Source organism: Petaurus breviceps, unplaced genomic scaffold (assembly GCF_028583685.1).
Source record: "Petaurus breviceps papuanus isolate PSGF00001 unplaced genomic scaffold, PetGlider_PUasm1.0 90723, whole genome shotgun sequence".
Lineage (NCBI taxonomy): Eukaryota > Metazoa > Chordata > Mammalia > Diprotodontia > Petauridae > Petaurus > Petaurus breviceps.
In genome coordinates, this window is record NW_027187323.1 from 297,360 (window position 1) to 322,139 (window position 24,780).

The following is a 24,780-nucleotide window of genomic DNA, read 5'->3' on the forward strand; positions in this document are numbered from 1 at the left end:
GACAGTTTTCAAATTGCTAACGATCACTGAAAAAATGCTCATTTTCAGGAGGGTTATAAATTCATACCCATCAAATTGTCAAAAATAAGATAAAATAAAATTATTTAATTTAAAATAATTAAAAGCAATACAATTGTTGGATTTTAAAATACTAAATGCCAGAAAATCCATCAAAATAGCAAAAATAGTTAAATGGAATAATATTCATGATTAAATGTACATTCATTCAGTTGATGAAACTGCAAGTTTGTCAATGTGGACAGGGTAGCTAGGGGGTGTAGTGGGTAGAGAGCCACCTGGAAATCAGAATTCAAATGAATTAAAATACACTCTCAGATACTAACTGTGTGACCCTGGGCAAGTCATTTAACACTGCTTGCCTCAGTTTCCTCATCTGTAAAATGAGCTGGAGAAGGAAATGGCAAACCACTCCTGTTTGCCAGGAAAACCCCAAATGGACTCATGAAGAGTTGGAGTTGACTGAAATGACTCAAATGACAGAACTGACCAAAAAATCTGAGCAGTAAAAGTTACAAAAAATAATCACACATGGGGAGGCTAGGTGCTGCAGTGAATAGAGCACTGGCTCTGGAGTCAGGAGGCCCTGAGTTCAAATTTGACCACATAAGCCTTACTAGCCGTGTGACCTTGGGCAAGTCACTTTACCCCAATTGCCCTTCCCTCCCCAACAAAAAAGCAAAAATAATAATCATACCCCTTAACCCAATAATTCTACAACTGGGAATAAACATAGGAAAATGTTATTATTAAAAGAAGAAGAGGGGCGGCCAGGTAGCACAGCGAGTAAGAGCACCGGCCCCAGTGTCGGGATGACCTGGGGGAACGAAACCGGGCTCAGACACTTAGCATCCACCCAGAAACACTTGGCTGTGTAACCTTGAGCAAGTTACTTAACCCCAATTGCTTAAAAAAAAAAAGAAGGATTGGTCCAAGCACTTTCATAGCAGTAGTATATGAATGGGGAGGGGGAGGGGGATGCCCAAGTTGTCCCCAGTCCAGTTGAAATTGAAGGAGAGGGGCGGCCAGGTGGCTCAGCGAGTAAGAGCACCGGCTCCAGTGTCGGGATGACCTGGATCAAATCTAGGCTCAGATACTCAGCACCATACCCAGAAATAACTGGCTGTGTAACCTTAAGCAAGTTACTTAACCCCGATTGCTTTAAAAAAAGAAAAAAAAAGAAATTGAAGGAGAAGCCAGGTAGCTGAGGTGAGGGGGGGAGGGGTATATAGCGTTTTTCAAATAAAGTTACTCTACCTGATTGTCCCTTTTATAAAATGGGAAGGAGTTCATCTTCTGAACTGAAGAAGATTGGCTGAGCCTCTAGGAGCCTTTGAAAGATAGCTTGCCAGCTCTGCTGATAGTTGGTGCAGGAAGCACCTTTAAGCCAGAGAAGCTGGCTATGGAGGAAGAAAGGAGGTCTGGAGAAGAGATTGGTCTTTGTCTTCTTGTGTCTCTGCATGGGTGGGAGGGACGTGCTCTCTCTGGTCGGGAAATACTGCAAGCCTTGAAGTAGGGGTAGGTAAAAGAACTCACCACTAGTGCATCCTCAAGTTTCTTACCACTAATGTGTGTACTGGAGGGAGAATGTGCCCTAACATTAAGGGAAGAAATGTTTTGTTGCCACTGTTCTTCTTATGCTGTCTTAGTAAATGCTTGTGCTTTGAGCTCATATTGTGTACTATTAAAGAAGTGTGAGCCCCACGGGGTACCATTTGTGGGAAAGTAACTACCTTCTGAGCGACCCAACTTGTGAATGAAATTTGAGGGGTATATATACTACATCTAATTGGGGGGAGGACATGGAATAGCAATGCAAATAAGACCAAGTATGAGAAATACAAAGAAATCTGCAAAGACCTTTATGAAATATTGCAAAGTTTTAAAAAGCAGAACTAAAAGAATAAAGTGAACAGTAATTCTAATCATGAGGAAAAGTGAATGAGAGAAAATGGACAAAAAATATTGGTGGAGAATTGGAAGGAGATACTGAAAATTGTTGGAATGTTTCATGCATTGAAATTAATTTAAATGTAAATAAACTGAGTTTAGATTTTTGTATTGATGTTCAGCATTTTTCTTAAATGCAGTTAAACATAGTGTACAGAGACATAGATACTGAATATGGTTACTGTTGCACTCTTTTTAATTTCTGTGGAGATCCTAGCTCAGGAAATGATGGACGGAGAAAGAGACATAGCAATTTCTGATGATCCCAGCACAGTAAAATGATTACTCTTTCCTCTGAATCAGATTAATATAAACTATTTTTTTTTAAATAAGGGCAGAAACCACTCAGTAGAAAAACTCTTCTAGCCTTTGCTTTCACTTACTGTTCCATCCTCTGACATTTTGATGAGAACTTCATTTAAGATAAAAACACCAGAAGCAGGCAAATTGCCTTCGTACTAAGCAGTGAGGTAACTGGGGGACACTAGTATAACCGGATACCACTTCTGAGTAAAAAGTAAATACCCTGCCACAGGCCAGTGTCACCCAAAACCAACAACGGCTAGAGCTATTAGACTTCCTTTGACTGCTGAGCTGTGGGAAATTTCTTCCTCCTCCTCATTTTTTTTTAAACAATGAGCTTGATATGAGAGGAATGAAAATCTCTCTCCATTTTCCCTTGACACTCTAATATTCATGGATTAGAACCATTTCTCATGTGCACAAAATATGGGAGACATAATATGTGTAGTGAAGTAAATGTGTACAATTCTTTACACTTAATTCCATGTAATTAATACTATGTTATTAAAAGTGTTTGAATCCTATGAAAGTAATGGGAAGTGATCTGACAGGAAGAAGACCTGTGGGGTACATGGGGGATTGTAGATTTCACATTTTCATATTTTTTTGGTAAATATTCCATTTTATTTCCTAGATCGAGGGTTCTTAACCTGTGGTCTGTGAACTTGTTTATTTTTATATTTTGATGACTTTTGTAATATAATTAGTTTTCTTTGTAATACTACATATTTTACTTTATACACTTAAAAAAATTATTCTGAGAAGGAGATCACAGCTTTCACCAGACTTCACCAGAAGGGATCCATGACTCAAGAAGGGGTTAAGACTAAATTGTAACTTTGCAAGGGATTAACAAGGAAGCTACTTCTAAATTAAATAAACCATATCTGATGGTAAACAGCCCAGATTTTTTTCAAGCTTGAGGGTCCCCCAGTGGCACAGTGAGGAGGCTTCAGGGTATTAGAAAGTGACTAATTGGGGTAGCTAGGAGGCACAGTGAATAGAGCACTGGCCCTGGAGTCAGGAGGACCTGAGTTCAAATGTGGCCTCAGACACTTAACACAAAAACTAGCCGTGTGACCTCAGGCAAGTCACTTAACCCCAATTGCCCTCCAAAAAGCAAAAAAACAAAGTGACTGATTGATCTGTCAGTTATGTGCCAAAAAAAAAAACATGAGAGGCCTGAGCCTGCAACTCAATGGTGGTCAGTTTAGATATAGGGCAGCTTGGTGGCAAAGTGAATAGGGTCCTGAGTCAGGAAGACTTGTCTTCCTGAATTCAAATCTGGCCTCCAACAATGAACTAGTTTCATGACCCTGGGGAAGTTACTTAACCCTGTTTGCCTCAGTTTCCTCATCTGTAAAATGAGCTGGAGGAGGAAATGACAAACAATTCTAGTATCTTTGTCAAGAAAACCCCAAATGGGGTAATGAAGAGTTGGACAGGACTGAAAAACAACTTAGATATTGCATTCAGCAAATTAAACTCCCTTGCTGAATATTTAACACAGTGACACTCCATCTCCCACTTGGAGGAAGACAAAGCTCTGAACTACAAAAATAGTTCAATCTCATTATCACTGAGATTTTTTAAAAATTTATTTATTTAAACAGGCCCCAGTGTTGGGATGACCTGGGGATCAAATCCAGGCTCAGATAAGTAGCACCACACCCAGAAATAACTGGCTTAAGTAACCTTGAGCAAGTTATTTAACCCCAATTGCTTAAATTTAAAAAAAAAATTATTTATTTAGTATTTTAGTTTTCCCCAATTACATGTCATTCACACTGATCATCTTACAATATTGCTGTTACTGTGTAAATGTTCTCCTGGTTCTATTCATTTCCTTTTGCTTCAGTTCATATAAGTCTTTCTAGGTTTTTCTGAGAGCATCCTGTTCATCATTTCCTTTTTTTTAAAGAAAAAATTGATATATTTAGTATTTTATTTTTCTCCAGTTACATGCAAAAATAATTTTAACATTCGTTTTTAAAACTTTGGGTTTCAAATTCTCTCCCTTCCTCCCTCTCCACCTCTTCTCATTGAGAAGCAATTTGACATAGGCTATACATATATAGTCATGCAAAACACTTTCATAATAGTCATGTTGTAAAAGAAAACAGAAAAAAAACCTCAAGAAAAATAAAGTTAAAAGTACACTTCAGTCTGTATTCAGACACCATCTGTTCTTTTTCTGGGGATGGGTAGCGTTTTTCATCTTAAGTCCTTCAGAGTTGTCTTGGATCTTTGTATTGCTGAGAATAGCTGTCATTTATAGCTGATCATCTTACAATATTGCTGTTATTTTTTATACTTACATTTCACTTTGCATCAGCTCATATAAGTCTTTCCAGGTTTTTCTGAGAGGATCCTGCTCATCATTTCTTCAGTACAATAGTATTCCTTCATAATCACATAGCACAATTTCTTCAGCCATTCCCCAATTGATGGGCATCCCCTCAATTTCTAATTCTTTACCCCCAGAAAAGAGCTGCTGTAAATACTCTTATACATACAGGTCCTTTCCCTTTTTGTTTTTTATCTCTTTTTGGATACAGACCTAGTAGTGATATTACTAGGTCAAAGGGTACACATGGTTTTTATAGCCCTTTGGGTATAGTTTCAAATTTCTCTACAGACTGGTTGAATCAGTTCCCAACTCCACCAACGGTGCATTAATATCACACTTTTCCCACATCCCCTCCAACAGTTGTCGTTTTCCTTTTCTGTCCTATTAGCCAATCCAGTAGATGTGAGGTAGTACCTCAGAATTTTTTTAAATTGGCTTTTCTCCAATCAATAGTATCACTGAGATTTGATGTAGTACTCAGAACTATAACTATGGAAGACTATCTGGCTTCAGACACTAGCTGTGTGACCCTGGGCAAGTCATTTAACCATTGCTTGTCTCAGTTTCATTAACTATTCCTTGGGCAAAATAATAAAACCTACCTTTCGGGGTTGTTGTGATGACCCAATGAGATATTTGTAAAAAGCTCTTAGTGCTCATTTGTAAAAAGTGAATGTTTATTCCTTTCCTCCTCTTCTTCTGTTGATGAGTTCAAGAAATATAAATTTGGAGGGGACAGAACCAAGATGGCAAAGTAGAAACAGGACTTCCTTGAGGCTCCCACTTCTACCTCACTTCCTCCAATACATGTAAAAAATGACTCTAAACAAACTTTAGAGCTACAGAACCCACAAAGTGACAGAGAGAAACTAACCTCCCACTGAAGACAGCCCAGAAGGTGAGCAGGAAGGGGCCATTGCAGCTCTCTGGGAGCAGAGTCCAACCCTACTTGAGTCCTTGGGTTTTAGCCTCGAGGCAACCTTGACCAGCCCTGGCTGGAGGGACATGGAGAGAGTGAATCACCAACAGCTGTGGAGGTTTCCAGAAATATCGACCCATAAATGCCCAAGACAAAGTGAGAGGACAGTGGACTTTGAGAACAGGGGTTCCAGGATTGTGGTCTGGCCTCTGCCCCTGGGGCAAAAAGTGGCTAAGGCACCATGGCTGCTGCCCTGTGGCTGCTTCAGAGCTCCTGGCCTGCAGATTGTAGGGGGACCAAGTGACCAGTCTGAGGGGTAATTACTCTTGCTTTTACCTGCTTGGATCTGGATCTCTGTCTAGGGTGGAGGTCCCGGGGTGTGTGACCAGTGTGCCAGAGTGTGCTACCAACTAATAGCTCCAGCAGCTGAGAAAACCCCAGTGATTTGGGACAAAGTTCCCCTCTCTGAAAGCAGAGTTCTACTGTGGCAAAAAGCTCAAAAGTCAAGTAATTGAGTGGCAACATGAGCAAGCAAAGGAAGTAAAGGAAGCACAATAATCTGACTTTACACTCCTATTTTGGGGACAAAAAGGATCAAAGCATGGAACAAGAGGAAGCAACGATGTCAGAACTGCACCAAAAGCTTCCAAGAAAAATATGAAGTAGTTACAGGCCATAGAAGAGCTTAAGAATGATTTTGAAAACCAAATAAGAGAAGTGGAGGAAAAATTGGGAAGAGAAATGAGAATGGTGCAAGAAAATAATGAAAAAAGAGTCAACACCCTGACTGAAGAAAATAACATCTTAAAAAACAGACTAACTCAAATGGCAAAGGAGGCTCAAAAAGCCCATGAGGAGGGGTGGCTAAGTGGCACAGTGAATAGAGTACTAGCCCTGGAGTCAGGAAGACCTGAGTTCAAATCCAGCCTCAGACACTTAATACACACACATACAAGAGAACTAGCCACGTGACCTTGGACAAGTCACTTAACCCCAATTGCCCTCAAAAAAAAGGCAAAAAAAAAAAGTCAACGAGGAGAAGAATGCCTTAAAAAGCTGAATATGCCAGATGGAAAAAGAATCTCAAAAGCTCATTGAAGAGAATCATTACTTCAAAATTAAATCGGAGCAAATGGAAGCTAGTGACTTTATGAGAAATTAAGATACTATTAAACAAATACAAACAAATGAAAAAATAGAAGGCAATGTGAAATATCTCATTGGGAGAACCACTGACCTGGAAAATAGATCCAGGAGAGATAATTTAAAAATTATTGGACTACCTGAAAGCCATGATCAAAAAAAGAACCTAGAAATCATCCTTCAAAAAATTCTCAAAGAAAACTGCCCTGATGTTTTAGATCCAGAGGGCAAAATAGAGGTTGAAAGAATTCAGCGATCACCTCCTAAAAAAGATCCCCAAAAGAAAACTCCTAGGAATATTATAGTCAGGTTCCAGAATTTCCAGATCAAGGAGAAAATATTACAAGCAGCCAGGAAGAAACAATTTGAATACTGTGGAAACATAATCAGGATAACACAGGATCTGGCAGCTTCTCTACTGAGGGATCAAAGGGCTTGGAATATGATATTTCAGAGGTCAGAGGAGCTGGGATTAAAACCAAGAATCACCTACCCAGCAAAACTGAGTATCATGTTTCAGGGGAAAATATGGTCATTCAATGGAATAGAGGATTTTTTAGCATTCATGATGAAAAACCCAGAGTTGAATAAAAAATTTGACATTCAGATACAAGAAGCAAGAGAAGCATGAGAAGGTAAACAAGGAAAAGAAATCATAAGAAACCTATCAAAGTTGAACTACTTACATTCCTACATGGAAAAACAATAATTGTAACTTATGAAACTTTTCTCAGGATGAGAATAGTTGAAGGGAATATAAATGTATATATATATATGTATACATACATATATATGTCTATATAGGAGGTTATATGGACATATGAATACATATGTGAGTGTGTGTATATATGTGTACAGGTATACATAGACAGAGGGCACAGGACCAATTGAATAGAAAGGGATGATAATTAAAAGGGGTAATTGAGAGGTGAGAGAGGAATATAATGAGAGGAAATGGGGTAAGACAGAATAGGGTAAATTATCTCATATAGAAGAGGCAAAGGAAAACTGTTACAATGGAGGGGAAGAACAGGAAGGCAAAAGGGAATCGGTCAACCTTATTCTCATTGAATTTGGTTTAGGGAGGGAATGACATACATACCAAATAGGGTATCTCACCCTACAGGAGAGGGGATGAGAGGAGGGATGATGGAGTGGAGGGCAGGTTGGGAGGGAGGGAAATTGGAAGCACACACTTTTGAAAAGGGACAGGGTCAAAGTAGAGAATAGAACAAGTAGGGGGCAGGATAGGATGGAGGGAAATATAGTCAGTCTTTCACATAGCTGATCATGTTACAGCCAGAACACCAATATTGAACCTGTTATGGTCTTGGCTTTTTGTTTTGTTAGATTCTCAATGGATCCCTAGGGAGGTGCCATTGGCAAGTTTTATTATGTATATAGATATATAGATATTGTATACATATATAGATATATATTTCATCATTTACTTTTATAAGATTTTGAGTTTTAAATTTTCTCCCCCTCCTTTCCTTCCCTCCCCCCCCAAAACAGTGTGCAAATGTATTTATTTTTGTAACTGTAATGGAAAATGTGAGAAGGAGCCATTGTAGAGATGGTCCACCTGAAAAGCTGTCCCTCAGTACTCAGTTGGGAGTCCTTAGTCCAAAACATCTAAGTTCTTTGGAAATTAAATACTCTGTAATTAGGCCTGGTGGGTGTGGGACTACTACACTAGTACTTCCCAGGGTGATTATCATGGGTTTGCCTTTTGGATTATTACCAGCCTCAAAGTTGAAATGATTAACAAAAAGAAAGGTATGTGTATAAATGTGTGTGTGTGTATACACACACATACATATATATATATGTATATATATTTGGATATATGCAAGACAGAAAACATTCTGAAAGTGGAATAGCTAAGCTGCTTCAAATTTACTCATAGGAGGACTGGAATTAAAAACTTTAGTCTCCTTTCATAGTCACAGGTGTAGCCACTCAGGAGCAACCACACTAGTCGCTTCTGGCATCTGTCCCTTCTCCCTCTCCCAAATTGCTACCTCTGCTAGGAGAAACCTGAACTTACAGCAGCAGAGCAGAAATGCTCTGTTAGTTACCTATGGAACATTTTCTAATGAGCATTCCTTTCCTCCCCCTTTCAGATTTTCCATTTCAATGGGTAGAGATCACCATTGAGATAACTGGGAGAACTTCAAAGACATCTTTTAACAAGAACTTTCCTTTTCCGGTGAGAGACACACACACCCCAAGCCGGAGAGAACCACATACTTTCTTCCTTAAAAGCATTATGGTTATTTTAAGTCTGGTTTCTTGCAAAAGGAAGCCAACACTTCAGAGGCTGAGATGAAACAGAGAAAAAGAACAGCTCACCAGTGAATGCTTTATAACCAATAATTAAAAATTGCTAATTTCCCTTGTTTCCCTCTCAGGTCTAAAACCCTGGCCTATGAAAAGGAAAGCAAGCTCCTTGACATTGGCAATTAGTTCATTCCTTGTGCTTGTATTCCCAGCATGTTACATAGTGCCTGGCATAGAGAAGTGCTCAATAAATGCTTGTAGATAGTTTGCAAAGGACCATAATTGTTTTTAACAATTGGGTATGTCTGCACACCTTTGCCCTCCATTTCTCTTGGCCAGGATTTTGGATTCTGTATTTGGGTCAAGCAGTCCTTTGAATAGGTCTTCCTTTGATACTTTCTTCTCATGGTATTGCCTTCCAGGATTGGTCTATGATAATCCTTGACACCCCCAAGTTACAAAATCTTTCCTTTATGGAGCTGGTCCCTACTCCTTATAGACTCTGTTGAACATTCATCCCCACTAAGAAGCTTTTCTCAACCCTACCATGCTCAAGTTTCTTAACTAATATGCTTCCCCTCATATTTAGATATGAGATTTTCATAACTTAGTAACATGCCCTTGCTTATATGCTGCACTTGTTTACATGATTCTCTTCCTTTTTCATCTATTTCTTGTCTCCTGTTTTCCTAAACCAATGAATTCCCACAAAGTAGGAGTTCTGTCCTTCACACTGATCCTCTTTATGTTGGGCCCTGGATGGTGTGGGCTGATAATTCAGAAGGGAAGTAGTGGGCAGAATGGCCTAGATGTGTCTATCAGAACTTTTCATTGTACTGGAACCTCTCCTTGTGAAATTGGCCATTCTCTTTCAGGGTCAGAAAACAAAGCAGGTGTCCTTCTGGCATACCTATACCAGCCATATCTCTTTGGGGAATAGACTCCGAAAACCAGGAAAGGCTCTTTCCTCACTCCCACCAAAACATATTACAGGATATAGTGGTCTTTATTGTATTGGACAAGTATTTATTGATTTAAGTATCCAGAAGCATTCTAGGTGTTGTGGGTGGTATTCCAGAGTTCTGTACTATGTAGACACTCCTTGTGAAATGAATACTAGGAGTTAGGAGACCCAGGCTCCTTATCCTGGTTGTGCTACTGACCAGTTATGGTCAGAAAAGTCACTTAAAGTTTCCGGGACTCATTTTCCTAATTTGTAAAATGGAGAGATTGGACTAGATGATCTACGAGGTCCTTTTTAGCTCAGAAATTCTGTGATTAAGTATGTATCAGGTAAATGTGGAGGTATTTGCTATTGCTCCTGCCTTGGAATAATGTGGGTGGTGAAACTGATAATGACATGAGTAAATTAGAAGTTGATAAGGATAGTATATTAAATCATAGGCATAATAAGATTGCAAAGAAGAAAAATATGAGTATGGATTGGAGTAGTCAGGAAAAGCTTCTTAAAGGAAAAACAATTTGATTTGATAGTTGGAACTGTAGGTTAGGATTTAAATAGAGCTACAACTGTGGCCTGGAGTCAGGACAACGAAGTTCAAATGTGCTCTCAGACACTTACTAGCTGTGTGACCCTAAGCAAGTCACTAACACCTGTTTTTTCTGTTTCCTCATCTGTAAAATGGGGATAATTATAGCCCCTACCTCCCAAGGTAGATCAAATGAGATAATTGTAAATAGATTAACAGCGCCTAGAATGTAGTAATCACTATATAAGTGTTACCACGGACAGGCAGTGGGGTAGAACCTGAATGGTGAGAGACAGGGGTGGTAATGGCAGACCCAGGATGCCCAGAGATGACTTTTCCAAGCAGATATTATAGATGTGAGCTCAAACTGGGCTGGGACACCCTTCAGCATACAACCCTACTCCAGGCCAAAAGTTTGATTGCAAAAGTTCTGGGTGTGCCATTGGAAAAATACATCTTTTTAAATGTGAGTTGTGGGGAGAGGGCATTAGCGCATCAGTCCCAAACCTCCCCGCCTGGAGCAGAGGGACGTCTGATTGGAAGAACCCAGGACAATTCGAGCTTTCGAGTTAGCGACGCGCTCTAGTGACCTGCAAGATACTAAGCACGGGGCGGGGGCCTGGGGGGGGGGGGGGGGGGCGGGGGGGGGGAGTGGAGACTAGGGGGAGGGAGGAGAGGCCTTCAATCCTGTGATGTGGACCAATGGGGTTTCCCAAGGCGGAGGGCCTCCCCCCACCCCTGCTCCCCGTCTCCAAGGCAGGGGTTGGACGAGACGTTCAGGGGGCGGGTGTTTACGTGGCCCAATGGGAGGTCGCGCCGGGCGGTGAGGGGGTGGGGCTGGGCGCGCGGCGCAGGTCCGGGTGCTGGAGGCTCCAATGAGCGCGCGCCGCGTCCGGGCCCGGTTGGTGCGCGAGACGCCGGGGAGAGGTTGGTGGCTCATGTAACAGTTTGCAAGCCCGAGGTGGGGAGTTGCGGCGGGTTCGGGGGCTCGGCTCACTCATTTTTTGTCTTCCGCGCTAGCTGCCCCCGCGCCGGGGCCGGCAGAGTGAGCCCGGGAGGTCGCGCGGCGGGTGGGCGGAGAAGCCGGTACGGGGGCGTAGCAAGGCCGGCCCGGTGCAGCCGGCGTGCAAGCGCGGCCCGTGGTGAGTACCGGGGCCCGCGTGTCGCCCCGAAGCCGCTGGCGCCGGGACCGGCTCTGGGGTCCCTTGGTCCGTTCTCCCTGGAGGGGAGCGAGCACCTGCTGGGCGCCGGGCAGCCCCCACCCCCTCCAGATTACTTCCAGCCCCACCCTGCCCCCCTCCCTCTTGGGGTACCCCTGTTTGACAGCCCCTCGGATGGATGTAAGAACCCGGACCTCCCTCTTAGCCTTTTTGATCGGTCACTTGCTGGAGTCTAGGGTTGATTGCTCTTAAACCTAGACTGTGGGGTCTTTTTTGGGGGCGGGGGGGTCCTCAGACTTGGGGAAAGGAGTCGGGGTCACCTCAGGGTAGGAGGAGCAGCGTGATCTGGTGGGGGAGGATGCTAGGATCTGACAGCTCCCCATTAACACCCCCACACACATCTTGGAATTTCGGGTTTTTAGTTTCTCTTCCCCCCTCTGCCTACCCCCAGGCGCTCAGTGGCTAAAATGGAGAGAAAGAGGAGACCTGGGCAGCTGCCCTGCTGGACCCTGGGGGCCGTATTCTTGGCCAACCTGTTGGTGTTGACCGGTATGTATTTTCCCCCCTTCTTCCCTCAGTCTGGAGTAGGTGGGTGAAGTTACTTCTTTATTCCACCTCCTTTCCAACTATACACATACACACACACTCATGTGCTTTCTGTCTCCTAGACACACTTGCAGTGATGTCTGTGGATCTGGGCAGTGAATCAATGAAGGTGGCAATCGTCAAGCCTGGTGTACCAATGGAAATCGTCCTGAACAAGTGAGGGCAACTCCCTGGGGAGGAGGGGCTGGGAGAGATGGTACCTTAATTTGGGGGAGAGGGGAAGGGCTTTTCTTCCAAAATATCAACTGCATAATTTTTGATAGGGAGGGAGCCTGGGTTCTAGCTCTTTTTCCTCAGGTATCTGTCTGATTCCCTTCCCTCTCTGTTCGTAGGGAGTCCCGGAGGAAAACACCTGTGGTTGTAACCCTGAAAGAGAATGAAAGATTCTTTGGGGACAGTGCAGCAAGCATGGTAAGCTAGAGATCTTCCATTCCCATTGGTGAAAGGAGGCTGGGAACAGGGGCCTTCCAGATATCTTCTCCTCTATAGTCTATGGGAAATGTAGGGCAGTTGGTAATATACTCCCAGACTTGATTAAGCCCCAAAGGGCAGAGGGTATGAAGGGACTTGGAGAAGCAGTATCTTGGGGATCCCACTACTCTTTCCTCTCTATCCTCATCCAGGCCATCAAGAACCCAAAGGCCACAGTTCGGTACTTCCAGGACCTACTGGGGAAGCGGACAGACAACCCACATGTGGCACTTTACCGGGAAAGATTTCCTGAGCAGGAGCTGTCTACTGACCCACTTAGGCAGACTGTTCAGTTCCAGCTGAGCCCGTGAGTGACCACTCAGCAAATACCTAAACATTTATTAATGTTTTCACTCTGCGCAGGGAAGGAAGAGGGGTGGATAGCAGCAGTTGCCCAAACTGGTTTCCCTCAAATGCCTACCTCTACAACCTTTCAAGTCTGTGAAAACAGTCCTTCTGACATAGTGTCTTTGTGTTCCATCAGTTGTCTCTCCGATCCTTCCCTTAGGCAGCTACAGTTCTCTCCTGAGGAGGTACTGGGCATGGTTCTCAATTACTCTCGTTCCCTAGCTGAGGATTTTGCTGGTGAGTGGCAGGGATGCTGATGGAGGCCTGGTGGCTTGGGTGTAGGGTAGAAAGTGGGGGGACTGGATAAAGGAGTTGGGGTACAAGGATGGGAAGTATTGACTAAATCATGGATAGACCCAAGTATGGGCAGTAAGTGTGGAATTTGGGGTGAAAATGAGACAATGTGTGAAGGTGGCCAGAGTCTTTTCCCCTCCACAGAACAGCCCATCAAGGATGTAGTGATTACTGTGCCAGCCTTCTTCAACCAGGCTGAGCGCCGAGCTGTGCTACAGGCTGCCCGTATGGCTGACCTGAAGGTGTTACAGCTCATTAATGCCAATACCGCCACTGCCCTCAGCTATGGAGTCTTCCGCCGCAAAGACATCAATGCCACTGCCCAGGTACTGAGAAGGGAGCGAAGCTGGGAGCACTTGGGCCAGGGAGGTTCCAGTTGGTATGTCTTGGGTGTCAGTGCAGAAACAACTCTGTGTTTGTCAGGTTGAGGGTTGGGTTTCTCTCTTGGTGATTCAGCTGAGGATAGAGTGTGCTGACCTGCTTGCCCACACTCTCCCTTCAGAATGTGATGTTCTATGACATGGGCGCGGGTAGTACTGTGTGCACCATCGTTACCTATCAGACAGTGAAAACCAAGGAAGCTGGTACTCAGCCCCAGCTGCAGATCCGTGGTGTGGGGTGAGTGGTTGGTCAGCACATTTGGAGGGGAAGGGGAAAGGCTTGCAGAATTCTGTTTTTTAAGTAGTGAGGGGAGGTACAGGGGTTATGGGTTCTCTTCTCCATGTTTCCTTCCTCCCACCTAGGTTTGATCGAACTCTGGGGGGCCTGGAGATGGAATTGCGACTGCGGAAGCATTTGGCAAAACTCTTCAATGAGCAACAAAAGGGACAGGGGGCAAAGGATGTTCAGGGAAACCCTCGGGCCATGGCCAAGTTGCTTCGTGAGGCTAACCGGCTCAAAACCATCCTGAGTGCTAATGCTGACCACATGGCACAGGTACCAGCCAACCTGGGGTGTCATTTGTAGGACTGAGCAATGCCTCAGCCCCTCATTCTTTTCTTCCTCTGGTAGCCAGGCTCTCTGGCCAGATTTATGTCTCCTGACTGGACTGTGGGGCCCTGGCTTTTTTTGTTCATGCTTTTACGTTCCTCTCCCTGCTCCCTCCCTGCCCTGCCCTGCCAGATCCAGAAAAGGGATTCTCAGGAATGAGTCCTTAGCATTGTACTTTGTCCCTTCCCCAGATTGAAGGACTGATGGACGATGTAGACTTCAAGGCAAAGGTGACCCGGGCAGAATTTGAGGAACTGTGTGGGGACCTTTTTGAGCGGGTGCCTGGACCTGTGCAGCAAGCTCTTAGCAGTGCTGAAATGAACTTGGTGAGGGAAGGTGGTCAACGTGGCCATGGGGCCATGGGGCCGTGGGTGGGGGCAAAGGAGGGGAGGAGGAGCCCTGGGGCCACTCACCAAGTGGGGAGACCTGGGAGGGAAAGCAGTCAGTCCCTCATTCACACTGTGCTTCCTCCTGCTTAGGAAGAAATTGAGCAGGTGATCCTGGTGGGCGGGGCCACTAGAGTCCCCAAAGTCCAGGAGGTGCTGTTGAAAGCCGTGGGCAAGTAAGTACTAGGAAGTTTGGGGTGGGAAGAGGCAGCACTGGAGCTGGGGGGCAAGGCACCATGCTGGGCTATGCAGAACATTTAGCAAATACCTCCTTTTCCTTTCCCTTTCTCTTGTCCCTCAACCGCAGAGAGGAGCTGGGGAAGAATATCAATGCTGATGAAGCAGCTGCCATGGGTGCTGTGTACCAGGCTGCTGCCCTGAGCAAGGCCTTCAAGGTGAAGCCCTTTGGTGTTCGGGATGCCACCATCTATCCTATCCAGGTGAGCCAGCCTTGCCTCCCACCTCAACGACCACAGTCTCTGTCTCCTTCAGTCTTCTTTCGCTTTGGTTTCTATTTATTGAATACCTTCTATGTGCCAAGAACACCTGGGCTTAAAAGCCCTGCCTCATACATACTGGCTGTGTGACCCTGGCCAAGTCACTTAACCTCTATCTTCTGGGCCAGTGAAGTCAGACTCGAAGAGGGATCCCTGTGGGCCTACATTGACTTAGAAAACCAGGAATTAACATTATCTATGTTGCATTGTTTTATCTATTTTAACATTTCCCAGTTATATTTTAATGGGACCAAGGTTGATACCTCTGTTCTAGGTGACTATAAATTGCAGAGAAGGTACCTGAGTAGATAGAGGAAGTTTCCTTGCCTAGGAATTCCTGGTGCCAGTAAAATCACAGGTCCTATCTGTCTCCACCTCCTGTCTCTCCTGGACTGACTGGCTTGCTATGCTTCCCCTTTCTCTCCCACCTTCTCATTCATTCATGCCCCTGCTCTGTTTTTTTCCCTTCACATAGGTGGAGTTCACAAGAGAAGTGGAGGAGGCTGGCCCTCGGAGCCTGAAACATAACAAGCGGGTGCTGTTCTCTCGAATGGGGCCCTACCCTCAGCGAAAAGTCATTACTTTTAACCGCTACAGCGACGACTTCCATTTCCACGTGAACTATGGTGACATGGGCTTCTTGGGGCCTGAGGAGCTTAGGTGAAGAGGCTGGAGACACAGGTCTTGGGGTGTGGGTCAGAGGGCTGGGCCTGGGACTACAGAGTGATGAGAGGAAGGCTTCTGGGGGATTAAATGCTTTTACTGAGGGGAAGGCATGGAGACCACATGTCCAGAGGAATTCAAACAAGAATTTGAAAATTCAGACCATTTTAAAAAGTAGATTATCGAACACTTAAAATGCAGTGAAACATCTGTTGTCAGACTCAGATGAATTGTTTGCCAAACCCTATATAGATGCTGCTGCTTCTAATGGGGAGTGTGTTGAATTTTGGGGTTTAAATATATTTCAAACTGTTTAGTATGTCTTTTTAGAAAATACTTTTAAATAGATGCTCTGAAAGAAAGGCATTGAATGTGAGGCAGGCCTAGGGCTGTAGAAAGTGATAGGGGAAGTAAGAAGTCATATAGACCATAAAACCAAAATAATAACTCCTTAGAGTTGGAAAGGGCCTTAGAAGGTCTCTAATCCATCCTCCCAGTCTCAACAGGAAGCCCCTCAGAAGTCCTGAACTCCAGACATGGAGGGGGGGAGGTGGGAGGAGGGATAGGATTTGTCTTGGCCACCTTGGAGCTGAGGGTGTGGTAGGAACTCCTTGTGACTCCCACCTCCTCCCCTTCTCCAGGGTGTTTGGCTCCCTGAACCTGACCACAGTGAAACTGAAAGGAGTGGGAGAGAGCTTTAAGAAGTATCCCGACTATGAGTCCAAGGGTATCAAGGCCCACTTCAACCTGGATGAGAGTGGTGTTCTGAGCCTGGATCGGGTAAGGGGTTGGCTTTGGGTGGAGAAAAGGGGAGGACCCAGCACCCATTCAACCCTTGGCCAGCTCCTTGGTAGGTAAAGCCCTATCCTGGGCACTGGGAAAGGTATTATGTGGAAGAGGATTAGGACACCAGAAAATGCCTAATTACATGGGGAGATGAGATATACTAAAGAAAAAAACAAAAAGGCCAAATACAAATGAAAATCTAATCTGTATGGGGTATTCAGGGAAGCTCCATACAGTCCTAATGCTGTGTAACCCCTCTTTCTAGGTGGAGTCTGTATTTGAGACAACAGTGGAGGACCGGCCTGAAGAAGAGTCCACGCTCACTAGTAAGGAAGGGGCCAGACTGGGGACTTGGTATCAAGGGTTTGTGCTGGTGGACACAGGTCTGGGGCAATACTTGGTGGGTTAGAAATAGGAAGGAGAGTAGTGCCGCCTTACAGTCCTCTGATCGTGCTCTCTCTTGCCCTCTTCCCCCTAGAACTTGGCAACACCATTTCCAGCCTTTTTGGAGGCGGCTCCACCCCAGAGGCCAAGGAGAATGGGACAGACACTGTGCAGGTGAGTCTGGGACTGCCTCTTCTGCAAACTCCCAGTGCCAGTTGTAATGATCCCTGAGCCAGTCCAGTTGAGCAAATGTTAATTACGTACAGTGCAGAGAGAACCACACAGGCCTTGGCGCAGAGTAGCCATCAGTGGATGGATGTGCTGGAGTCCCATAGGAATGTTACACTGTCACTGAGACAATTCGTGTGTTCTCTTGGTAGTGTGGCAGTGGGTGGGGGCCTAGACTCAGACACTTTAGGAATCCCCAGGAAGGATCCCAAGTGGGGCATTGGATTGACTCCTGAACTATGTGTTTGGTGAAGTGTGGTGACTAGCCTATACATGCCACTGACTTCAGTCACACTTTGTGTCTCCTTAGTATTGGGAGTATCATGTTTGTTCTAATAGAAAACCCAGAGCTGCCTTGTTTTTCTTTTATCCTCAATTCCTTATACAGTGTCTGGCCTCTAGTCATCCCTTTGTAAATAAATTGCGATGGAAAGGAAGGCACTGTGAAAGAGCATTGGCCTGGGAGCCAGAAAGCTGATTCAGGTTCTGGGTATGCCTTTCATTTTTAAGATGGCTTTAGGCAAGTCACATCCACTCTCACAGACTTGGTTTTACTATCTGCAAAACAAGGGTGTTAGAGTACCTGATCCCTATAGTAGTCCCTTTTCACCTCCATCCTTCTGTGATTGAGTGAATGCCAAGGATTTGGAAATTGACTCACAGGCAGTAGGGAGCCACTAAAGGCTTTTGAGCAGAAGTGTGATGTGAATATGTGTACACTGAGAAAGATCATTCTGGCAATGGATGAAGGTGGAGTTGGGGATTTGAGGAAGACCTGTTTGCAAGTAATTATATTCATAGGTAATGAGATCCCGAACTAGTGTGACTGCCATAGGAATAAAGAGGAAGGGATGGAAATAAGAGAGATTGCAAAGACAGGATACATAGTACCTCGTAGCTGACTTACTTCTCCCTCCTATTTCATAGCCAATTATAACCTCAAAGTTTCAAACATGAGAGACGGGTTGTTTTTTTTTAAATACTAGGACAAACTTTATTTCAATTAGGTCTGTGTGGCTATGGAAGAGACAGCCTTGAGATACAGAGTCCCTCGTGGTTGGAATTTTCATGCAAAGGTTTTGTTGGAGATACCCAGAAATGAGTTAGATTACCTAAGTTGTGTCCAATTAAAATTTCGTGTTTATTTTAAGATTATACTTCTCATCAATTTATATCAATAGGATATAAATCTTTCTAAAACTATTTGCCTTCACAAAAGCCTGTTAATTCGATTAAATATTGATTAGGACCTGGGACTGACTCTGTGCTATGCCATGGGAGTTCTGGAAGTAGCCCAGTGAAGCCAGCTGGCTTGATATATCTCTGTACTGCTAAGGTCTATCCAACTCTGGTTTTCTCTTATTCCATAAGAAAGGCCAGTTCAGGGAGGGGTCTGAGGCTAGGCAGAAGGGTCTAACCTGAAGTTGAAGGTTACCAGGTTGACAAGTGGGGTTGGGGAGGTGGGAGGTAGCTAATGGATTATTAAAGAGGCAGACCAGGAGTCAGGACTGGATGTGGAGATGAGTGAAGGTAGAGTGGGGAGAATGAATGCATCAGAAACATTTAAGTGCTTAGCATGTAAATTCTCTGTTTAGTACTGAAGGTAGAAATAAAAGAGTGAATCAACTGCTCCCATCAAGGAATTTCTTTTAGGAGAGTGTTGCTAGAGTATTTCAGTCTGGAAGTCACAGGGATGGTGAGTGGAGCCTTGTGGGAGTCATGCTCTTTCTGCAAGTAATGGTAGTTCTGAGCTGGTTATTGTTCCCAGAGGGTGAGGGTGAGATGGCAGGAGAAGGAGGAAAGGAGGGGGGCAGAATTCATAGCATCTCAGAGATAAACAAGACCGAAGGGGCTCCTTGGTTCAACCTCTAGCAGAGCAATAATCCCCTCCCCAGTAAGTGATCTTTGCTTAAAGACTTCTCAGGGAGGGGGTAACATGCTACCTCCTTTGAGATAACTCTAATTATTAAGAGGTGTTAATTTACTCTAGTCCTCTGATGGACCAAGCCAGTCCCTTCTGTGAGCCTTAGGCCACGCCTTTCTGTTAATTTGTGTCAGCAGTCTATCCTGGGTGCTTGGGGCCCTTCCTCACATTTTTCTGATGTTTCTTAACTGCAGTTGAAGCTTGGTCACTTGGTTATCTCTGGCTCTCAGTACTTGACAGGCCCATCTGTTTCTCTCTTCTGGTCATACATTTCTCTGATGATGCCCTTTACTCCATTCTCTGCATAATGAATGCCACATTTGTAATGTAGGGCCGCTGGGTCAGTGCTACCATGTATGCAACTCTCCATTGTCCTTTGGAGGCTCCTCAACTTCAAATCTGCTTCTTGGCAGCTTCTACTGTTTGCTCCTAATTCTCCCCAACACTTGAAAATAGCTATTATGTCTGTCCCTTCAGCCCTATCCAAGTCATCTCATCTCCAGTCTAAGCTTTCCTAATTCCCTGGCTGCTAGTCTTTCCCACATTGCCTTCATTTTATGTATACATTTTTACACGTACGTGTTATCTTCCCCATTAGAATGTAGGAGTCCATAAGGGCAGGAAGAATTTACCTTTTACTTTTGTATCCCTAGCATTTAACACTGTGCCTGATTTACAATGGACAGAATCTGGGACTCTCCCCTGAAGTACCTTCTCGGAGTCTAGGAGACATGTGCCTAGTAATGACTACCCAGTTAATCAACCAGTCCAGAGTCCATTTAATTATACTCTTCTCTAGCCTCTGTGTCTCAAATGCTTTGCTGAAATCTGGGTCAGTGACACCGTATTCCTCCATCTGCCCCTCTAGTAACTATACCCCTAAAAGGGAAATAAGGTTAGTTCTGGCCTCACCTATCCTTTTTTCTGAAATATAATTTTATTGAAGTTTTTTTTTTTGCATCACCATAATTTCCCCCAATATCCCTCCCTCTTCCAAATAGTCATTCTATATAACAAATAAGTTTTAAGACAATAAAAAAGGAAAGGAAAAAAATCATCACAATTAATCAGTACATTGGAAAAAAGTCCAAAAATGTGCAGTGTGTGACCCCTGTGGCCTCCCACACCTCCACACGGGGGCAGGTTGTCCAGTTACCTTCTGTTACAGTATGACCCTGCTCTTTTTTCTGTCTCTGACTGCCTTTTCACAGGACAAGTATAATCCAGAAGTAAAGACCACAGATGATAGATAGTAGATCATTATGCCTCCACCTTTCTGCTTGTCTCTTACAGACCTGGGTGGGCTCATAGGGCTTCAAGGTCCCTGGTCTCCCCCTTTCCTGATGAAGCTTCACAGGCTGTCTGCGTTGCTGCATTTTGAGATTTCAGTTACTCTTCCCTCGGAATAAGGTGTTGTTTGATTTTGCCAGAATCCAAGTTGTGCTCACTGGCTTATTGTTTGTAGACTCAACTTCTTCCTTTTTTGAAAATAGGTATCTTTCCCTGCTCTAGACCTGCAGCCCCAAGTTCTTTCAGTGACAGCTGACCTCAGCTCAGCAGTCACGTCCTTGAGTTTTCTCAGCATCCTGGGAGGTGGTCGCTGTGTCTGAGGCTGTTGGCTTGAACCTATCCAGGGTAGGAAAGTATCTTCATTCTCTCCTTACTCAGTTCTGGATTTCAGATCTTTAGCAGTCATTTTTGTTCTCATCCTTTCTAATGCAGGGAGTATTGTTCTTGATAGAGAAATACTTCAAGGTACCCCAGTCCATGCACACAGTCCTGTCCTCTGTGACTCTTGTTTACATTATCCTGTAAATCTTTTTTTTTTCAATATTAGGATTTTTTTTCCCTTTAATTAATTAATTTATTTTTAGTTCTCAACATTCATTTCCAGAAGATTTTGTGTTACAGTTTTTCCTCACTGTCTTTCCCCCACCTCCCGCCCCAAAATAGTAAGCCCGTTGAATACCCCTTCCCCCAGTCCATTCTTCCCTGTATCCTCCTCTATCACCCCTTTAACTTTCTAGCAGGGCAAGACAGACCTCTATACCCCAGTGCCTGTACATCTTATTTCCCAGTTGCATGTAAAAAACAAACTTTTTTTAAACATTTGTTTTTAAAACTTTTGAGTTCCGGATTTTTTTCTCTTCCTCCTCATCCCCTGCCCCCACTGGGAAGACAAGCAGTTCAATATAGGCTGTATATGTGCAGTTACCCAAATCATTTCCATAATTGTCGTATTGTGAAAGACTAACTATATTTCCCTCCATCCTATCCCTCCCCCCACTTATTCCATTGACCCTATCCTTTTTCAAAAATGTTTGCTTCTAACTACATTCTCTGCTAATCTGCCCTCCCTTCTATCATCCTCCCTCTTATCCCCTACCCCCCTATTTTCCTGTAGGGTAAGATATACCCAATTGAGTGTATGTTATTCTCTCCTTAAGCCAAATTCAGTGTGAGTAAGGTTGACCCATTTCCTTTCACCTTCCAGCTCTTCCCCTCCAATGTAACAGTTTTCTCTTGCCTCTTTTATGAGAGATAGTTTACCCTAATCTATCTCCTCCTTTCTCTCTCCCAAAAAATTCCTCTCTCACCTCTTAATTTAATTTTTTAGATATCGTCCCTTCATATAAATTCATCCTGTGCCCTCTATGTATACATGAACCTACATATGCCTACACTCACATATATCTATGTGCACATATACTCTCCTCTACATATATACATACATACATATATATATACGCATATATTCCCTTCAACTGGCCTCATACTGAGAACAGTCTTATGAGTTACAATTATCATTTTTCCATGTAGGAATGTAAATACTTTAATAAGTTTCTTATAATTTCTTTTTCCTTTTTACCTTCTCATGCTTCTCTTGCTTCTTGTATTTGAAAGTTGAATTTTCTGTTCAGCTCTGGTTTTTTCATCAAAAATGCTTGAAAATCCTCTATTTCATTGAATGACCATATTTTTCCCTGAAGCATTATACTCAGTTTTGCTGGGTAGGTGATTCTTGGTTTTAGTCCTAGCTCCTTTGACCTCTGGAATATCACATTCCAAGCCCTTTGATCCCTTAATGCTAGGTCTTATGTTATCCTGATTGTGTTTCCACAATACTCAAATGGTTTCTTCCTGACTGCTTGCAGTATTTTCTTCTTGACCTGGTAACTCTGGAATTTGGCTATGATATTCCTAGGAGTTTTCTTTTGGGGATCTTTTTTTTTTTTTTGCCTTTTAGAGGGCAATTGAGGTTAAGTAACTTGCCCAAGGCTACACAGCTGGGTTGTGGTGTGTATGTATGTGTGTGTGTGTGTGTGTGTGTGTGTGTGTGTTAAGTGTCTGAGGCCGGATCCTAACCCAGGTCCTCCTGACTCCAGGGCCAGCGCTTTACTCACTGTGCCATCTAGCCACCCCTTAAAGGTGCATTTATTTATTTATTTGACCTTTTGGAGGGCAATTGGGGTTAAGTAACTTGCCCAAGTTTACACGGCTAGTTTTTTTGTGTTAAGTGTCTGAGGCCGGAACCAAACTTAGGTTCTCCCAACTCCGGGCCTGTCACTTTTTACTCACTACACCACCTAGCCGCCCCTTGGGATGTTTTTAAGAGGCAATTGGTAAATTCTTTCAATTTGTATTTTGCCCCCTGGTTCTAGAATATCAGGGCAATTTTGTTTGATAATTTCTTGCAAGATGATGTCTAGGCTCTTTTTTTGATCATGGCTTTCAGGTAGTCCAGTAATTTTTAAATTATCTCTCCTGGATCTATTTTCCAGGTCAGTGGTTTTTCCAGTGAGATATTTCACATTGCCTTCTATTTTTTCATTTTTTTGGATCTGTTTTGATTTCTCATGAAGTCATTAGCTTCCAGTTGCTCCAATCTAATTTTGAAGGAGTTATTCTCTTAAGTGAGTTTTTGAAATTCCTTTTACATCCGGCAAATTCGGCTTTTTAAGGCATTCTTCTCCTCACTGGCTTTTTGAGCCTCTTTTTTTTTTTTTTTTTGGCTTTTTGGAGGGCAATTGGGGTTAAGTGACTTGCCCAAAGTCACACGGCTAATAAGTGTGTCAAATGTCTGAGGCCATATTTGAACTCAGGTCCTCCTGATTACAGGGCTGGTGCTCTATTCACTGTGCCACCTAGTCGCCCCTTTTTGAGCCTCTTTTGCCATTTGAGTTAGTCTGTTTTTTAAGGTGCTATTTTCTGCAGTGTATTTTTGGGTCTCCTTTAGCAGGCTGTTGACTCACTTTTCATGATTTTCTTGCATCATTCTCATTTCTCTTCCCACTTTTTCTTCCTTCACTTCTCTTACTTGATTTTCAGAATCCTTCTTGAGCTCCTCCATTACCTGTAATTAGTTCATATTTTTCTTGGATGCTTTTGATGCAGGAGTTCTGACTTCAATGTCTTCCCCCTGCTCCATGCTTTAATCCTTTTTGTCCTCAAAAAAGGAATCTATGATTTGATTATATTTCCTGGGCTTGCTCATCTTGCCAATCAATTACTTGACTTTTGAGCTCTTTGTAACGGTAGAAATCTGCTTACAGAATGGAGAGAGCGTTGTCCCAAATTGCTGGGGTTTTTGCAGCTGCTAGAGCTGTTAGTTGAGTGCCTTCTCTACAGACACCGGAAGCTCTGGCTCACTGGTCACATAACCAAGGATCACCACCCAAGACCTTGATTCAGATCCAAGCAGGTTAAAACAAGAGTGATTACCCTCTGAATGGTCACCTGGTGCCCCTGCAATCTTCAGGCCAGGACCTCCTGAGACAGCCATGCAGAGGCTGCGTAGCTGCCACCACTTCTCACCATGGGGGCACAGGCCGGACCAGGCTCTCCGTACCCCCTGTTCCCACAAAGTTCCACACTGACCTTTTACTTTCTTTTTGGCATTTATGAGTTGATAATTCTGGAAACCACCACCGCTGCTGGTGATTTTTCTCTATGGAAGTCTGCACTGGGCCGCCAGTCTGCTCTGGGCCGCTGCTGGTCAGGGCTGCCCTGGGGCCTGGAACCTTGTGGCTCACGTGAGGCTGCACTTAGCTCCCAGCCTGGTGTGATAGATCCTTCCTGTCGGCCTGCTGGGCTTCTTTCAGCAGGAGCTTTGTTTTTTCTCTTTGTCTTTTTGTGGGTTCTGTAGCTCTAAAGTTTGTTTAGAGTCATTTTTTTACATGTATTGGAAGTGGAGGGGAGCCCGCACCAAGTTTGTGCTTCTAATCTGCCATCTTGGCTCCTCCCATCCTCCTGTAAATCTTACACATGCTGGGGACATTCCTCACATTCTGGACATAACGTGACTGCCAGGGCAGCACCCAGGTTACCCACCTCGCTCTTTAGCACTCTCACATACTCTTGTGGTTGTACTTTTCTGTCTCTTGGATATTTTTGGTACTACTTCTCATGCCCAACATGTTCCTAACATGCACCATTATCTTTAGGCTCACTGTGCCATTGCCCTTTGTTTTGTTTTGTTTTTTGCTTTTTTGGAGGGCAATTGGGATTAAGTAACTTGCCCAAGGTCACACGGCGAGGTTTGTGTGTGTGTGTGTGTGTGTGTGTGTGTGTGTGTGTGTGTGTGTGT

At 43.9% G+C, this 24,780-nt stretch overlaps 2 protein-coding genes across 3 annotated transcripts in view; both read left to right on the top strand.

The window, feature by feature from the left end:
• The first annotated feature begins 2,836 nt into the window (after positions 1–2,836).
• RPS25 (ribosomal protein S25) overlaps positions 2,837–24,780 on the top strand; it is a 58,489-nt gene continuing 36,545 nt past the window's right edge. The window contains exon 1 of the mRNA XM_069066636.1: positions 2,837–2,848. The gene's annotated coding sequence lies outside the window, so the exon portion shown is untranslated. The remainder of the gene's footprint in view (positions 2,849–24,780) is intronic.
• The window catches only part of HYOU1 (hypoxia up-regulated 1), a 21,662-nt gene continuing 8,149 nt past the window's right edge, over positions 11,268–24,780 (top strand). Inside the window, exons 1-16 of one of the 2 annotated variants that reach the window (XM_069066630.1) lie at positions 11,268–11,383; positions 12,068–12,165; positions 12,285–12,378; positions 12,555–12,633; positions 12,846–13,000; positions 13,202–13,278; positions 13,480–13,661; positions 13,838–13,953; positions 14,079–14,271; positions 14,517–14,651; positions 14,805–14,887; positions 15,019–15,151; positions 15,684–15,868; positions 16,513–16,651; positions 16,923–16,983; positions 17,136–17,215. In XM_069066630.1, the coding sequence (XP_068922731.1) occupies positions 12,084–12,165; positions 12,285–12,378; positions 12,555–12,633; positions 12,846–13,000; positions 13,202–13,278; positions 13,480–13,661; positions 13,838–13,953; positions 14,079–14,271; positions 14,517–14,651; positions 14,805–14,887; positions 15,019–15,151; positions 15,684–15,868; positions 16,513–16,651; positions 16,923–16,983; positions 17,136–17,215 (1,794 nt within the window). In that variant the 5' untranslated portion in view covers positions 11,268–11,383; positions 12,068–12,083. Of the gene's footprint in view, positions 11,384–11,460; positions 11,599–12,067; positions 12,166–12,284; positions 12,379–12,554; positions 12,634–12,845; positions 13,001–13,201; positions 13,279–13,479; positions 13,662–13,837; positions 13,954–14,078; positions 14,272–14,516; positions 14,652–14,804; positions 14,888–15,018; positions 15,152–15,683; positions 15,869–16,512; positions 16,652–16,922; positions 16,984–17,135; positions 17,216–24,780 lie in introns of those variants that run through there. The other variant, XM_069066629.1, reaches the window with a different exon arrangement.